At 49.2% G+C, this 16118-nt stretch overlaps 1 protein-coding gene across 1 annotated transcript in view; it reads right to left on the bottom strand.

The window, feature by feature from the left end:
* Positions 1-1546: 1546 nt before the first annotated feature.
* Positions 1547-16118, bottom strand: part of RUFY4 (RUN and FYVE domain containing 4) — an 18560-nt gene continuing 3988 nt past the window's right edge. The window contains exons 7-11 of the mRNA XM_007451427.1: positions 14724-15371; positions 13904-14010; positions 8032-8178; positions 2222-2332; positions 1547-1649 (exon numbers count right to left, since the gene is read on the bottom strand). Of these exons, the coding sequence (XP_007451489.1) occupies positions 1547-1649; positions 2222-2332; positions 8032-8178; positions 13904-14010; positions 14724-15371 (1116 nt within the window). The remainder of the gene's footprint in view (positions 1650-2221; positions 2333-8031; positions 8179-13903; positions 14011-14723; positions 15372-16118) is intronic.

Consider the following 16118-nt stretch of genomic DNA (forward strand, 5'->3'; position numbering starts at 1 on the left):
TGGCCACTGAATGATCATAATTCGTGTAAGACTTCTTGGGCAGTCAGGGGATATGATCTTGTACCATGGAGCTAAACGAGTCCTCATCAACTGTCTTTAATATTAAAGTCTAGCTGAGTAAGCACTGCATAGAGGGTTACCTAGATCAGCCCCTTCTTCTGGGTGCTCACAACTTGGGACCCATCAGGTCAGCACAGTCGTTGGAAGGGAAGGGCAGAGAGGCTCAAGCCTCCCCTCCTGCCCACCAAACCAGACACCCTGGGGAGTAACTGGGACTCCCACACTCTCTTGGTGGGAAGGTACAACGTACAATCTCTTTAGGAAATAACTCAGCCATTTCTTTTTTTCTTTTCTTTTTTTTTTTTCGCGGTACGCGGGCCTCTCACTGTTGTGGCCTCTCCCACTGCGGAGCACAGCCTCTGGACGTGCAGGCTGAGCAGCCATGGCTCACGGGCCCAGCCGCTCCGCGGCACGTGGGATCTTCCCGGACCGGGGCACGAACCCGTGTCCCCTGCATCGGCAGGCGGACTCCCAACCGTTGTGCCACCAGGGAAGCCCTCAGCCATTTCTTAAAAGTTAAACATACACTTACCATACCACCTCGCCATTTCATTTTGTAGGCATTTACCCAAGAGGAATAAAGGTATATGTCTATACAAAGACTTGTACACAGGTGAAGATGGGAAACTTATTTGTAATAGCCTGGAATTAGAAACAACCCAAGTATCAGCAACAGGTGAATGTGTAAATAAATTGGGATATATCCATGCGGTGGAATACTACTCAACAGTAAAAAGGAACTTGATATATGCTACAACACGGATGATAAAATAATTATGCCAAGTGAAAGAGGGCAGATAATAAGGAGAATATACTGTATGATTCCATTTATACAAAATTCTAGAAAATGCAAACTAGTCTCTAATGACAGAAAGCAAGTAAGTGGTTGCCCGGGGATGGGGAGAGGTGGGGGGAGGGAGAGATGACAAAGGGCACAAGGAAACTGGACTGATGGATGTGTCTATTATTTTGAATATGGTGATGGCTTCAGGGTGTATATTAAAGGCAAAACTCATCAGACTGTACTCATCAGGTTTATGTGAAATGTATTATACATTAATAGTACCTAAAGAAAGCTGTTAAGGATGAAAGCAGACCTCCGAAGGAGACTGCAGACAGGAAGCTCCCGTGTATCATGAAGGATGGGCTGGCTGAGAAGGGAATGCAGAGGAGCAACGTCAGGGCCATCGGGCCTTATTCTTGGACAAGGACTTTGAGCCTGCAGGGACTTTAGAGAGGATGGTGCCCACTCCCTCATGTTATGGAAAAAGCCTGACAGCTTTGCCAAAGTCACCCAGTGGGAGACGCAGGGTTAGAACCTCTTTGCTGACTGCCAGCCCGGCTCCTTCCATCTTCCACACCACGGTCTGTCCACTCAAGTGCTCTCCACCTTAGATGGCCAACTTCTAGAAGGCAGGACTGGTCAGACCAGAGGGCTGGGAAGGGCCGAGGGGACGGCCGATCAGGTGGGGTGGGTGGGTCTCAGTCAGAGGACCTGGGCTTCTCTCCTCTGGGAGCAGGGTGGGCAGTGGCACTCCTTCTTCTTAAAATCCACAGAGCAGGCATGGCAAACCAGGCCTCCGCAGAGCCTGGGGAGCAGAAGCAGAAGAGTGGGTATGTGTGGGTGTGTATGGGGGAGGGGGTCATGGGGTTCGAGCACCTTTGTGTCCACCTGTGTGTTTCCCATCTCCCAGAAGAATGGCCCTGGGTCTGTCTCAGGAGGCCTTCCCTTTCCTAAAAGGGGTCCCGATGCCCCACCCCTCCAGGGTCCTCTAACTCCAAATGGCAGGTTCTCTTGACAGCCCACTGTCCTCGCTCTTGCTGTTTGTCCTGCCACTGTGTTTCCAGGGCAAGGTGAGGGAAGCAGATTCCTCTGTACAGGAAATCTCTTCCCAGATGAGATGAGCTGATCGATTAATCAGTCTATTTGTGGAAGGGTTACCCAGTCCCATCTTCCAGATGCCATTCCTTGTCTGTCCCCTTTCCACTGTTCTTGTTCACGTCTGCAAAATGTCGGGTAAAATGAGTAGCCAGCTTTAAGTGACCTTTCATAAATGCCTATTTCCTGTGTCCCTCTCTTCCCTGGAGTGGGCAGCGGGCTGTGGGCTGGTGGAAACTGGGTTGTCCCAGAGGAAGGATTCTGTACCCCCCCACCCATTACCTGCACAGGTACCGCCGAGACAGCCGACCAAAGATCTTGTTACAGACAACACAGCATCCAGGGGCCAAGGAAGAGAGATGCTGGACCTTCTGCCACAGGTTATCCTTCTCTCTGATGGGTGGGTGGAGGTGAACACACACACACACACACACACACACACACACACACACACACAAAGACAGAAATATGGAAATGCACAGATGGAGAGACAGAGGGACAGAAAGAGATGCACGGAAACAAAGAAAAGAGAGACAGAGAGGGAGTCACACAGAGATATACACATAAAGAGAACAAAAGAGATGAGAGACAGTGGAGCAGAAAGAGACACAGAAATGGAGAGGGAGACAAAAAGGGACGGAGAGACAGGCACACAGAGAGACAAAAAGGAAGTCAGGGAGTTGGAGAAGGAGACAGAGGCACACAGAGAAGCAGACAGGGAGATCAATGTAGAGGGAGAGAGAAAGACACAGGGGAAAAGATGCAGAGACAGACAGGGATGGAGACACAGACAGAGAGGGAGCCAAATATGGAGAAAGATGGAGAGACCAAGAAAGAGACATAGTGATGGAGAAAGACGTGTACCATATGTAGTTACATATGTTTATGCTCCTGCAAAACTATCCTGTTTTTTTAAAGAATGTTTAGGAATATGGGTTGTTCAACATTTTTATCAAAATGACATACACACGTACGATTTAAAAATCGAACAGTATGGAAGGACTTATATCAAAAGGCAATAGATATACCTCCTTCCCACACTCAGTGGCAAACCACTTCTTACATGCTTTAGCTTTTTCTCCTTGATATTATTTCCATATTTAAGTAATATGCTCATATTCCTCCTCCGTGATTTATCAAGAAAGAACGTCTTCCATAGAGCTCCTTGATATCACAAGGAGCACACCCTTAATTAACTTCCTAAGAAGGGCAGTGTGCGAGGTGAATTTTATGTGACCTGTCTGTCTGAAAAAATGTCTTTCCTCTGTCACTTCCCCAACTTGCTTCCTAGTTTGGCTGGATAGAGAATTCTAGGGCAAAAGTCAGCTTTTCTCAGAATTTGAAAGCATAACAACCATTGAGTCTTAACATTTGAGGATGTGGGTTATTTATTACCATCCTCACTAACTCCTCCTCCTTCCTCCCAGTGCAGTTATATCCCCATTTTTGGTTCTTCTATTGGTTACTGTTGGAATTTTACAGAATATACTCAGACATTTATTTCTCGCTCATTCATTGACTATAGATAGCATCATACGACTGCCATTCTGTACTAAGATGGTGCCAGCATCCCTGCCCTTCAGCTTTCCTCCTTCTCAACCTCCTAACTTACCTATTCCTGCAACACCCAATGTGGTAGCCACTAGCCACATGTGGCTATTTAGATGTATATTTAACTTTTAATTTTATTTATTAATTTAATGATTCTTTAAATTCTATAGTACTTTACAATTTTCAAAAGTTTCACACACATGATTTCATGTAATCCCACAATAACCCCCTTTAAAAAAAAATCCCCTACCCCTATCTTGTCCCTTCCCCCTTTCCTTTCCCCACTGGTAGCCACTAGCTTGTTCTCTATATCTGTTAGTCTGCTTCTTTTTGTTTAATTCACTACTTTTTTTTTTTTTTTTTTTTTTTTTTTGCGTTATGCGGGCCTCTCACTGTTGTGGCCTCTCCCATTTGCGGAGCACAGGCTCCGGACGCCTCAACGGCCATGGCTCACGGCCCCAGCCGCTCCGCGGCATGTGGGATCTTCCCGGACTGGGGCACGAACCCGCGTCCCCTGCATCGGCAGGCGGACTCTCAACCACTGCGCCACCAGGGAAGCCCTACTTTGTTGTATTTTTTAGATTCCACATATAAGTGATATCAGGTGTATATTTAACTTAATTAAAGTTAAATAAAGTTAAAACTTCAGTTCCTCAGTTGCACCAGCCACTGAGGTACTCAATCGCTACGTGGGACTAGTAGCTACCCTATTGGACAGGGCAAAATCAGGACATTTCCATCTTCACAGAAATTCCTGTTGGGTTCTGTTCTATAGTTAATATTGTTTAGGTGGTAACATTTAGGTTTGTTCTAGAATTATGATTGTTTTCGGTGCTTTGCCTTTAGGTTGATTCCAATACTGAAAAAAATCAATGAATAGTATTTACATTATCAGACAATATGTAAGCATATTGCATCAACTGAAGCTAAGATGTAACATTTCCCTTCTTGGAAATTTTCTGTTTTTCTAGGACTTTCTAATTGCCTTTCTTTGCTCTTTGCATGACTTGCCTCTAACATAGCCTAATCCCCCACGCCCCTAATTCTTCATTATATCAGATATTCTTCTGATGCTCTTCTCCCCTGAGCCCTCCCTCCTGGGCCCTCAATACTTCTGCTGTAGCCTGAACTGACTGCTTCCTGGGCTTGCTGCCCCCTTGTCATCTTGGGAATTCCCTTTTCTTCTCTCATGGGCTAGAGCTACTATTCCCTGAATTCTGCATCTTCTCTATTCTTGGATTATTTCCTTGTTTTTCTGGAGCACATCCTTAATTAACTTCCTAAGAAAGGATGTGTGGGAGGTGAATTTTATGTGACCTATCTGAAAAAATGTCTCTTCTCTATCACCTCACCACTTGCTCCCTAGTTTGGCTAGATACAGAATTCTAGGGCAAAAGCCAGTTTTTCTCAGAACTTGAAAGGATTACACCATTGAGTCTTAACATTTGTTGGGTTCTACTCCTTTTATAAGTGGACCTGTCTTTTAGGATATTCTCCTTATCTTTGTTTTACTGAAATTTCACAATGATGTATCTAGATGTAGTTTACCACCCACCCCTCTCCTTTATTGTGCTGGTCACTCAGTGAAATCTTTAAATCTGAAGATCTATGTCCATCAGAGCTGGGAAAGTGTCTCATATTTTCTATCTGATAATCACCTCCCTTTTATTCTTTTCTTTTGTGGAATTCCTGTCAGTTGGAGAAGATATTAGAACTCTTAGATTGATTCTCTATGTCTCTATTTCTCTCATATCTTCATTTATCTGTGCTTTTATTCTACTTTCTGAGAGACTGCGTCATCTTTATCTTCTAATCCTAGTGAATTAAAAATAATTTCAGTGATCATATTTTTAATTTCCAAGAATGCTTCTCATCTTTTGATGGTCGCTTTTCACAGCATCATGGAAGATGGATCATTTTTGTTTGTTTGTTTACCTTTGTCACACTCCCCTTTATTTTCTAGCCTCTCTTCAAATGTCTGGGGATCCTTGGTTGTCATTTCATATTTAAGAAAGAGGCGATCGGGGGCTTCCCGGGTGGCGCAGTGGTTAAGAGTCTGCCTGCCGATGCAGGGGACATGGGTTCGTGCCCCGGTCCGGGAAGATCCCACATGCTGCGGAGCGGCTGGGCCCATGAGCCATTGCCGCCGAGCCTGCGCGTCCGGAGCCTGTGCTCCGCAACGGGAGAGGCCACAACGGTGAGAGGCCCGCATACTGCGAAATGAAAAAAAAAAAAAAAAAAAAAAAAGAAAGAAAGAGGCGATAAAAGCTGCTAGAGCTCCAGGGAGTAGAAGGGGATGATTGGAGAGATTGGGTAGCGAGCTACCTGCCACTCTAGACTCTCAAATGCCAGAACACTCTGCTCTTTTATCTGGGGCTTTCTTTAGAGAAAGACTTTTCAGTTATTTGCCTGGGTGATAGGCCCCTCACTGTTAGATGTTCTGCAGTGGGGGAGGCAGGCAGAAAGCACGGGTTGTACACTGCTCTTTCTAATGACTTTATCAGTTAATTTTCCTGATTTCTGCCCCTCGTCTCACTTCTGCCATCTGTGTTCTTGGTGCCTCTGGGCCCTGAAGTTCTAACCTGGGCTAAATCCAGAATCCACTTTTCCATCTGTTTTCTGGCTTCTGGAAATTAGCTGAAATCTCTCATTTGTGGTTGGCTCCTCCACCTTTCTCTCTGCTTATGTTTTATTCTTTTACAGTCATTTTAGTGAGATCTCAGGATGGAGACTGGATAACGTGTGGTCAGTCTACCATCTTGACACAGAAGTCAACCTTCATGCTCCAACTTTTTTTTTTTACTTAAGGCCATATCTTCCACAACGCTTCTGGGAGGAACATTGTGTTATGTGGTTTGGGGCCTTGTGATGAATTTCTTTAGCACTAGGAAAAACATTTGTCTCTCCGGATGAACTGGTATTGCTCCTTTGAATGGACAGTGAAACTTTCTGCGTTTCCCTTTTCCATCCTGCTATCAAGATGTTCAGAGCTAAGTTCTAACCCTAACACTTCAGGAGTATATATTTTTCATCTTTCATTAAATCTTGTTTTTCTTTAACTATATGTGTGTGTGTGTGTGTGTGTGTGTGTGTGTGTGTGTGGGGTGTTTGTGTATGCATGCACATATACACAATATATATGTCTTATTGTTAGCTACCTTAAATTCTTTTGTGAGATATATAGCTAATTTTTTATTAGCTTCCTCCCGGTTGACAGCTCCTCAGAGGAGATTATTCCTTAAATTCTTTGTTCTTTCCAGGCTGATGTCTCCCTTTTCTCATCTTTAATCACTTGGATTTTGTGCAAGAGGATTTAGTCCTAGATGATCCCTCAGTAACCTTCCAATTCTAATGGAACCTGAGTCCAATGGTGTCCTATTTCCTGAAGGAGGTGAAACTATAATGTATATCTGTGAATTATCTCCTCACTAGACTGAAGGGTAGAAAGCAGGTTTTACACATTTCATCCATCCTGCAGTGAGCTTAGTGGTTTAGGATTAATCCTGGTGAGCTCAGCCTCTGGAACCCAGGACAGCTGACCCAAGATGGGCCACAGGCCCAATCGTCTGAGGAAGTCCAGTAGGCAGGCAGGTGTAGGGCATGCGATTACCTCTCGGTTAACCTATGGGCTCCTTTCCCTTCTCCTAACCTTGGTTGGTGTGTGTGTATGTGGGGGTTGGAGGGTAGCTTGCCTTAGATGCAGAGGACTCTATGCAACTTATATGCTGTGTGTCCTTGGTGGCCAAGCCAGCCTCTCTGACCCTCGGTTTTCTCATCTATAACATGGGAATAGGGACTTCCCTGGTGGTGCAGTGGTTAAGAATCCGCCTGCCAATGCAGGGAACACGGGTTCGAACCCTGGTCCAGGAAGATCCCACACGCCGCAGAGCAACTAAGCCCACGCGTCACAACTGTTGAAGCCCGCGTGCCACAACTACTGAAGGCCGAGCACCTAGAGCCCATGCTCCGCAACAAGAGAAGCCACCTGAATGAGAAGCCTGTGCACCACGACGAAGAGTAGCCCCCGCTTGCCTCAAACAGAGGAAGCCCGCATGCAGCAACGAAGACCCAATGCAGCCAAAAATAAATAAATAAATAAATAAAAGAAAAGAAACGACATGAAGGAAACTTAAATGCATATTCCTAAGTGAAAGAAGCCAATGTGATGCTGCGGAGCAACTAAGCCCGTGCGCCACAACCACTGAGCCTGCGCTCTGGAGCCCGCGAGCCACAACTATTGAGCCCACGTGCTGCGACTATTGAAGCCTGTATGCCTAGGGCCTGTGCTCTACAACAAGAGAAGCCACAGCAATGAGAAGCCCACGCACTGCAACGAAGAGTAGCCCCTGCTCGTCACAAGTAAAGAAAGCCCGTGTGCAGCAACGAAGACCCAACGCAGCCAAAAATAAATAAATTTATAAAAAGAAAAAAAAGAAGGGAATAACAGCAGGGGATGGCTGAAAGCAGAAAATGAGTTAGTACATACAAAAGGTCCAGAGCTGCTGTACCATGCGCCCCCGTCCCCAGTGTCCCACCCTTACTGAATCAGCTCCAGCACCCGCCTCTTCATGGCCTGGACCAGGTCCCGCTGCCCGTCAAGCTCCTCCTCATACATGGCACCCTTCCTTTCAGCCTGCTGTTGGTTGTGCTCCAGCTCCGCCTGCAGCCGGGCCCTCTCTTCCTGACACCTGGGCGCAGAAGGAAGACTGAGTTGTGAAGGGAAAAGCGCAGCATCTGTGTCTGAGCTGGGCTGGGCCTCTGCCTGACAGGGAGCCCCACCAGGGAAGCTGGTGATGCCCCCTGCAGCTGAAGTGAGCACACACACACACGCACACCACACACCGTACATTCACAACACAGCACACACGCACCACACCCAGCACACATTCACAACACATACAGGCACACACACCACACATACAACACAGCACACACACACTACACACACCACACACAACATACACCACATACCACACACACACCACACACACATCATAACACACATCACACACATGTACATAACACATACCCACCCCCGCCTCCACACACACACCACAGTGAACCAGGCACTGTGTGGCCTGACACCTATAGATTGACTCTTCATCAACCGTTCAGAGCAGTGAAAACAGGGCCTAGCCTTGCATGTTCCTTTAGAGGGCACAAGCCAACATTTTCATTTGTTTTCCTTCTTTTTCTTTTATTTTTTTTAAACATTTCCATTTTAAAATGTAATTTCCTGGGAAGGCATGTTCACAAACCTGGCAGCTCTCTGAGGGGAAGTGGGTGTCTGGGAACCCAGGCCGGACGGGCTGTGCCTGCTGAAAACATTTGTGGTGTTTGGGGAAAAGGAGTAAGTGGTGTACGATTTGAAGTGACTTTTTGGCTTTAAAATATTTTGAAAAATTTCATTACATTGTCTTCAATTTAAAAAAGTAATCTTAAACATATGGCTTTCTTAAATTTCCGTTTCAGTTTGGGCTTGGAAACTCTTCAGCTCTATTCTTGCCTCTTGCTTTTGTCTTTAGTGGCTTCCTAGAAGGTTCCAAGAAATGTGATGGACTGGAAATAAAAAGGTCCCAGGCTCTTACTCCGTGGCTCAGATGGGTGGGTGTTGCAACGGTGGTGCCCATCCTGTGACCTCTGGACGTTCTCTCTCTCTCTCTCTCTTTCTTGCGCTTGGGCACGCGTGCGTGTACGTGTGTGTGTGTGTGTGTGTGTGTGTGTGTGTGTGTGTGTGTGTGTGTACCCGTGCCTCTGGGGTGTGTGTACCCATGCCCCTGGCTGAGTGTGTTTGAGGGGAAGAGGCTTGACAATGAATTGAGTTATAATTTAAAAAATTCAGCCATGTAGTATGCTGCAGGGAGGAAAGCTGAGTGGGCCATGAAATCAAACCGACACAGCTAGCCACCAAAATTCCAAAAAGGCCAGTTCCTGCAGCCTTAGGGAGAAGTGACTTTTAACGAACATTCTAGTCTTCAGCCTCTTCATTTCTTAGTATCAGGATTTCATTTTCCTAAGCTAGTTTACTTGCCCAGTGATCCCAGGGTCTCTGGTGTGGCCAGGCCCTAATGTGACCACTGTGGTTAGTGTGTTTCTTTGTGATAAACCAGTAAGATAATTGTGTGACAGTGACAAAGGAGGGGCCAAGATGCAGAGTTGAGGGGATGCTCAGGAGGTCTTCTTAGACAAGGCGACATTTAAGCAGATCTGAAAGACGAGGAGGTAGCCGTGTAAAGCCAGCCAAGGGCACATGCAAAGTTCCGCAAGTTGGCAAGAACATGGCTTGTTTGAGGAAATGCAAGAAGGGCTAGTGACACTGTAGTTCCGTGAAGGGCAGGGCTGGGGAGACAGGAGGCAAGGTGGGAGGTGGGCAGGGTGCCTCAGGGGCCCCAGGAGGAGTGGAGTTTGATCACAGTGCAAAGGAAGCCATTGAAGCATTTTAAGTATCTAAAGTATTTATGGGGGGTGACAGACACTCTTAGGGCAGGAGAGGACATGGAAGGAATTAAAGTCTACTGAGTACCTACTAGGTGCCCGGCACTGAGCTTAGTGCTTTCTAGCCTTGTTCCATTGAATTTTCACAAATTTATGGGACAGGTGATATGATCATCATTTCACAGGAAAGAAAACAGAGCTTCAGAGAGGGAGCAACACTTGCCCAGGGTCACACAGCTTGATAAGTGAGGGGAGCAAAAATCTGAATGCAGGCCTGTCCAGCTCTAATCTCTTCTTGCCTCCCCACACCTGCATCCATGCAGGGCCCTGATCACCGGTGGTTTGTGGCACCAGGGCTGAGTGGGTAGCAGGTAGGAGAGAGGGGTGGATACTTATGGTCCTGTGGCATGCCTCCAAGGAGCTCAATGCTGCCACCCAAGGTGGGGGGAAGATTTGATGTTTGCCTAATTCCCCATCTGAGGACCTTCCACTTGTACCTGTCCTAATCCCTTTTGCTTTGAGGTCTAACCCAGAGGGCAGAGGAAACCCATTTGCTTGGAAAGATGGTCTCACAGATCATGTGAGCTGGAAGAGATCCAACCATCTCCTTTTGCACATCAGGGACCTCAGGCCGAAGAGGGAAGGTCAGTGTCCTAGCGCCCCACAGCCAGACAGCCGGGGCGTGGGTATCAGAAGCCCAAGTGTATTTTTATAGCTGCCAGCTGGTCTGCTCTGGGGCCTGCTGTGTCTCACCTTTGTGTCTAGACTGGGGCTCTTCATCCCTGCCCACCTTAAGTCTATTCTCCACACCACAGCCAGAGCAGTCCTTCAGAAACCCAGGTCAGACTACGAGAGCCCTCTGATTCTCCACCACGTGGGAGCCTCTGCTCCAGCCACAGGCCTGCTTGTCCCCAGGCTCATGTCTCCTGGGCCTTTGCATCTGCCGGTCCCCCTGCCTGGAGCACTCCTCTTGAGACACCTGCATGGTTCAGCTCTTCCTGTGGTTGGGATTTCTGCTCAAATGTCACCTCCTCGGACAAGGCTTCCCTGACTCCAATTCTAGATGATTCTCCTGTCTCTCTCTCTCTCTAGTCCCCACAGGGCCCATGACCACCTGACATCGTATTTCCATTTGTTGAGCTATTGTCTGTCTCCCTACGTCTCCCTAGGTCTGTGAGAGCAGACATTGCCTGTTGTGTTCCCTTCTGTCCCCCAACGTGGCCATAGCAGAGGCACAGTAAATACTGTTCGTTAACTGTCCGGGCCCCCGTGGCCCTTCTCTTCGCTGGTGGTGAGATACCATCACCAGCTCGAAGCCCACGGCCCCTTTCCCAGGGGTGAGGGGTTTGTCTAAGTTCCCTGGATCCCAGGAGGCAGGGGACGCATTCTTGTCTAGACGTCAGGGGCTTCTGTAACTTACCACCGCATTCCGATGACTCTCTGGTGGGTCCCCCCGGCCCAGCCTCTCTCCCCAACACCACACTCAGCCGCCCACCCAAGGATCCACTTAGAGTCTAACAGGGGTCTTGAACTTAGCAGGCTCCTAATCCAGTGCCTGAGCCTTCCCTGCTGACCTGCTCTGCCACACAGTGACTCTACCTTTCCAGTCGGTCAGGCCGAAGACTCGGAGTCATTCTTGACTTCCTTCTTTCTCTCACACCCCACACCCATCCCTCGGGAAGCCCGACCCCACGTTGGATCCAGGATCCAGCGGCTCCGTGACGCCTCCATTGCCACCAGTGCATCCCAGCTCCCCTTCATCATCAGTCTCCTCGCTTCCACCCCTGCTAGCCTACAGACCAGCTCGACAGAGCAGCAGGCGTGAGTCCTTGAATCACATGTCAGCCCAGAATAGGCACATCCACACAGACAGAAGGCAGATTAGCAGTTGCCTAGGGCTGGAGGGTTGGGGAGAGATGGGCAGTGACTGCTAATGAGTATAGGGTTTCTCTTTGGGGTGATAAAAATATTCTAAAATTGATGGTGGTGATGGATGCACAACTTTGTGAATACACTAAAAACCACTGAATTGTTTTTTCAAAGCAGAGAAATATATTTTTAACATGCAGACAGTCACATCATGTCCCTCCTCTGCTCAGGACTCTCAGTGGTTCAAAGTCAAGTCAAAGCCAAGGTCCTTTTGATGACCTGCTAGGGTCTCCTGTTACCCACCTGACCTTTTTCTACAGCCCTCCCTTCCTTCACTCCACTGGGGCTACAGTGGCGTCCTTGATGCCATGCCCATTCCCACTGCAGAGCCTTCGCCCTTGCTGTTCCCTCTGCCTGGAACACTCCTCGACCACATATCCAAACGTTTCACATCTCAGTTCCTTCAGGTCTTGACTCAAATGTCACCTTTCCAGGGAGGCCCCCTTGGCCATGCCACCTCATCTAAAATGTCACCCCTGACACTTCCCATTCCCCTTCCCTGCTTTATTTTTTTCTTCTTAGAGCTTATCACAATCTGCATCCTATGTATTTTACTTGCTTGTATTTATCAACTGCCTCCCCCACTGGCATGTAAGCTCCAAAAGGGCAGGCATTTTATCTGTTTTGTCCATGAGAGTATTTTCAGCACATAGAACAGGTCTGGCTCCGAGTGTCTGTGGAACGACCGAATGATGGACGGGATGATGGGGGCAGGACAGGGGTCTGTGAAACAAGGGCTCTCCCAGCCTCAGGGAGCAGCCTGGGGCTGGGCAGTCTCCCTGGAGCCTCCTGGCTTCTCCTTCCAGCCTGCTTTGATTCCCAGAGATGGCCTTGAGTGGGCTAGGCCCCTGCACTCACTTAGGGCCTGAATCATGGGATTCTTTGCTGACCAAACCACAGGACTCAGCTGACAGTCTGGTGGGAGGAGTTCCCGGAGGCCTTTTGGGGTTGGTTCCTGGGCCCCGGGGCCTCTCTCAGCCTACTAAGCAGTCAATAGACAGCTCTGTGATTCAGTCTGAATCACAGCTATGCAGGCTCCCCTGGGGGTCAGGGCAGGTGTCAGTCAAGTGGGAGAGACCAGGCAGGCGGGCAGACTGAGGCACGTGGAGACCAAGGGAGAGACACACAGAGAAACTGAGTCAGACCAAGGAAGATTTTTGCATGGTGTCATAATTTCTTTAAAAATAAATTATGGCAAAGAAACTGAGACGCTGAGAGACTGAGGGGGGAACACAGAGACAAAACATGCGCTTTGGACCCTTGAGGTGAATGTGATGGTGGGAGGATGAAGATGCCAGATGCTGAGAGAGGCTGAGGGGAGAGACAGGAGACTGACATACCAGCACTGGGGATACTGGCTGATGGGGCAGCTTTTAGGCCCAATGGTTCTGGAGTCAGTTGTAGGGTCTGGATCTCAGCTCCTCTACTAACTAGCTGATGTTGGGTGAGTTAGGTGGGTCTTTGAGCCTTAGCCGCCTCATCTATAAAATGGGGGTTCTTGGAGGACCGATCTCCTGAGATTGTTACCAGGAAGCACCTGGAACAGTGCCAGGGACATAGTAAGTGCTCAGTGATGATAGTTATGATTACTGTAACCAAGAGGGTGAAAGAGCGACTGTACAATAGAGAACAGGAAAATAAGAGGCAAAGAGGGAGACTGAGAGAGATAGTGGGGCAGGAGTGTGGTGGGAGAGGGAGGCTGCGTGGACAAAAAAGAGAGAGGGGAGCCCAGAAGAGGCAGCAGAAAGGCGCAAAGGTGAGTGTGGGAGGGAAGGGAGGGATGGGATGCATAAACCTCTCCTGGGGCTACTGAGGGAGGCCAGTGAGGGAGGGGGCTGGCAAAGCAGAGGGGAGGGGTGGGGGGCAGGAACACCCTAAGGGTGGGAACAGTTTCCTGTATGCACGGCATGCCAAAGTTGTGCCCGCACATGGCCTGGTGCACGGGAGGTGCTCAGAAGACGCTTGCTGGTGTGACCGTGAATGTAAGCCTCCTGCCCCCCTGGCCTCCTGGCTCCCATGCCCTGTGGCACTGGTGGTTGCCTAGGTTACCTGCTGAGCTGTTCCTGCAGTGCCTTCAGCTCCCCTTCCTGCTCCTTCAGCAGCTGTTCCTGGTGCTGGGCCTGCTCCTTGGTTTTCTGGAGCCCATGTCTGAGACTCTGAGGGCAGGGAGAGGGTAAAAGGAGGGGAACTGGAAGCTGAAGGAGGAGGGCAGAGACCCCAGCCCAGTGCCTGACCTGACAAACACCCCCGTGAGACCCCAGGCCATGTGAAACAGCCCTTGGGTGGAGAGCAGGACTGGGAACAGCGCTGGGAGCTGTGGTGCTTGGCTCTGCCCCTGGGTGAGCCTGGAGCCACCATTTCTTCCTTCGCTAAAGGATGGAAGTTACAGACCTCAAGGATCTGGAAGACTCAGGCTAGGGAGGATGCTGGAGGAAGGCTTGAAATGTTTCCTGTAGAAACATCTACAGGAGCAATTAGGTAGGGCCTGCAACAGCAGAGCCTAGATATTGGGAAGAAACCTGCCAATAATGAGGGCTATGGAACTTGAGAACAAGCAACTGCCCCGAAGAACTGTTGGGAAGGGATTACAAACTCAGATGCCTACAGGGGCTGGGCGGGATGAACAAAGTGGGCCTGGTGTGAGGCAATAGGGAGAGGTGGGTATTGCGGTAAACTGAAGAATGCGTGTTCTTCATGTGATGAACTGGAGAACTTCCAAAAGGCATCCTCAGGTCATAATGATCCTGTGTGGCCCAATGCAAATTGGTCTGTGGGCTGGAATGGCCCTGGGCCATCCTTGAAGACACCCACCTGTGGGCTAGGTTAGAGATGGGGAGCAGAGACAGGTACAGAGCTCAACTGCTCTCACCTGGACCACATCCTGCAAGGCCATCTCTGCTTGTTCCTCCCTCCTGGTTGCGTTGGTCACTCCTATTTGCTCTTGGGGCTTCTCCGTGGTGGAGCCTTCCTTTGTTTCCAGGCCCTGAAGGACCCAGAACCCCCTCGGGATGCTGGGCACTTTCCCGCCCTGAGGGCTCCCTGACACTGCATCCCTTATCATCTCTTTGGGGCTGGAGGCCAGCAGCCTATGGATCTGACTCCTCTCTGCTTCCCCTTCATAAGTCCCATCTATTGTTCTCTGGCCCTCTGCACTCAGCAAACCCCCCCTGCCCTCAGTATCTGTCCCTATCAGCTCCTTCAGAGTCCCTTTGGCCCCCTTCCCCTGTCCCTGGATGCTAGGTGTTGAGTTCTCCAGGCACATCCCCGTCCTTGGAGCTCCTTTCTCCTGGTTTTGCTGAAGCTCCTCCCCCTCTAGTTCCCACATGCTCTGGGGAGGCCCAAGCCTCCTGGGATCTTCTTTCTTCTTTTCCAAAAAGAGGGGCTGATGCTTATGTTGCTGGGACCTGGGGAGTCCAGTCAACCTGTCTTCCCTGGGTGCATCTCGCAGAGAACTGGCTTGCCTGGTATGTGGCTCCTCTGGGTGGCCTCCTGTGGGGTCTCCATATGTGGGTGAGATCTGCAGAGAAGCCGCAAACCCGTCATCCCTCTCAGTGCCAATTCACCAACCTGGTGCCTGGGAGAGGCCACAGCCCTAATCCAGTGGGTTTGCTAAATATACGGATTCCTGGTCCTTCCAACTGGAAATACTGATTCAGCATATCTGGGGTAGGGCCCAGGAATCTGAATGTTGAAAACACCCCAGGTGACCTGAGGCCCGGGCTTTGATCTGAGCAGTGCTTCTCAACGCCCTTTCCTTCCTCGCCTCTTGCTGGCATCTTTCTCCCTCCTTTACCTCCACCTTCTGCATCGATCTGATTTCCCCTTAGTTCTTCCCACCTCTCTCCTCTGATCTTCCCCCCTGAACTTGACTTCTCTGTGTCTCCATTTTCTGGTCTGTAAAATGGGAATAATAATATTTCCTTATAGGGTTGTGGTGAAAGCTTAAATAGACCGACAGCCCTTAAAAGTCACCTCTGTCAAGAAGCCTCCTCTGTTCTCCCACGTTCCTGGGCGTGTCTGGTCACTACACTTAACTTGTGTTGCAGTGCGTTCCTTTAGGGTCTGTCTCCCCAGCAGACCTGGAACTCCTTTAGGTCAGAGACTGAGTCACAGTATCTGCACCTGGGGCCTGGAAGCTGGCGGGGGTGCAAAGCAAGCTTGTGGAAAGATGATAACCACAGGCGGTTACCACTTACTGGCCACGGAGCAGGAGCCTTGCTCTGTGCGGCACCTGGGCTGTCTCAGTGCGACCTCACGATTCCCC

Source organism: Lipotes vexillifer, unplaced genomic scaffold (assembly GCF_000442215.2).
Source record: "Lipotes vexillifer unplaced genomic scaffold, Lipotes_vexillifer_v1.1 scaffold1145, whole genome shotgun sequence".
In the NCBI taxonomy this organism is placed as follows: Eukaryota; Metazoa; Chordata; class Mammalia; order Artiodactyla; family Lipotidae; genus Lipotes; species Lipotes vexillifer.